Source organism: Sinocyclocheilus grahami, unplaced genomic scaffold (assembly GCF_001515645.1).
Source record: "Sinocyclocheilus grahami isolate Dianchi unplaced genomic scaffold, SAMN03320097.WGS_v1.1 scaffold26945.1, whole genome shotgun sequence".
Taxonomy (NCBI): domain Eukaryota; kingdom Metazoa; phylum Chordata; class Actinopteri; order Cypriniformes; family Cyprinidae; genus Sinocyclocheilus; species Sinocyclocheilus grahami.
Window position 1 is genome coordinate 1,897 of NW_015520236.1, and position 730 is coordinate 2,626.

Here is a 730-nt window from a genome sequence, read left to right on the forward strand (position 1 = left end):
AAAAAAAAAAAAAAAACTCTATAAATAAACTTTGATTTGATTTATAGAATACAACATATGGAATTACAACAAAAAATAAATAATAATAATTTCAGATCATAGTATTTTTTTTACCTCTCAAGCGGAGCTCCAAATTTCTTGTATGCCTTTATGAACCTAAAATAAACAGACTATTAAGTAAATGCAATGTTTACAGCAAAGCCTTTCTTAAATCAGTGAGTGGACGTTAAGTTATATTACCTGCGGATCTCTGCGTCAGTAAATCCCTCCACATTGTTTTTGCGAGCTCTCGGCCTGCCTCGCCGCTTGGGCCGTTTGTCATCCTCACTGTCATCTGTTTCACTGTCTGAACCCGAGGATCTGTGCTTCAGTTTGGATCCCACATCACTGTCGCTGTCATTGGCCTGCGCCTAAAAAAAACAAAATGTGCTATGACATATCTTTGCAAACTGTATTTGTCTTGTATTTATCCATTCTCTCCAAGCATAGATTAGCAAAACCATTTTTAGGAATATAATATATTTTTAGGAATATGAATATTTTGTGGACGGATTAAATCATCTCTGGCGTGAAGCAAGAGTAATGAGCATGTGGCTGCAAACGCGCACACAGCCTTTTCACCGGGGAGTCCACTGCGCTGTAAAACTTAATGACTCATTTCCAAAAGCTACGATGCTTCATACTTAAACATGTGCTGCCATCACATGGGAATGCAGCGTGCGGCTATAAA

The 730-nt window shown here is 37.8% G+C and overlaps 1 protein-coding gene across 1 annotated transcript in view; it reads right to left on the reverse strand.

Annotated features, from left to right (window-relative positions):
- The window catches only part of LOC107580207 (chromodomain-helicase-DNA-binding protein 2-like), a gene marked incomplete at its 5' end in the record, with an annotated part of 1,151 nt that extends 741 nt beyond the window's left edge, over window positions 1–410 (reverse strand). Inside the window, 2 exons of the mRNA XM_016265939.1 lie at window positions 115–156; window positions 241–410. Coding sequence (XP_016121425.1) covers window positions 115–156; window positions 241–410 — 212 coding nt within the window. The remainder of the gene's footprint in view (window positions 1–114; window positions 157–240) is intronic.
- Window positions 411–730: the final 320 nt, after the last annotated feature.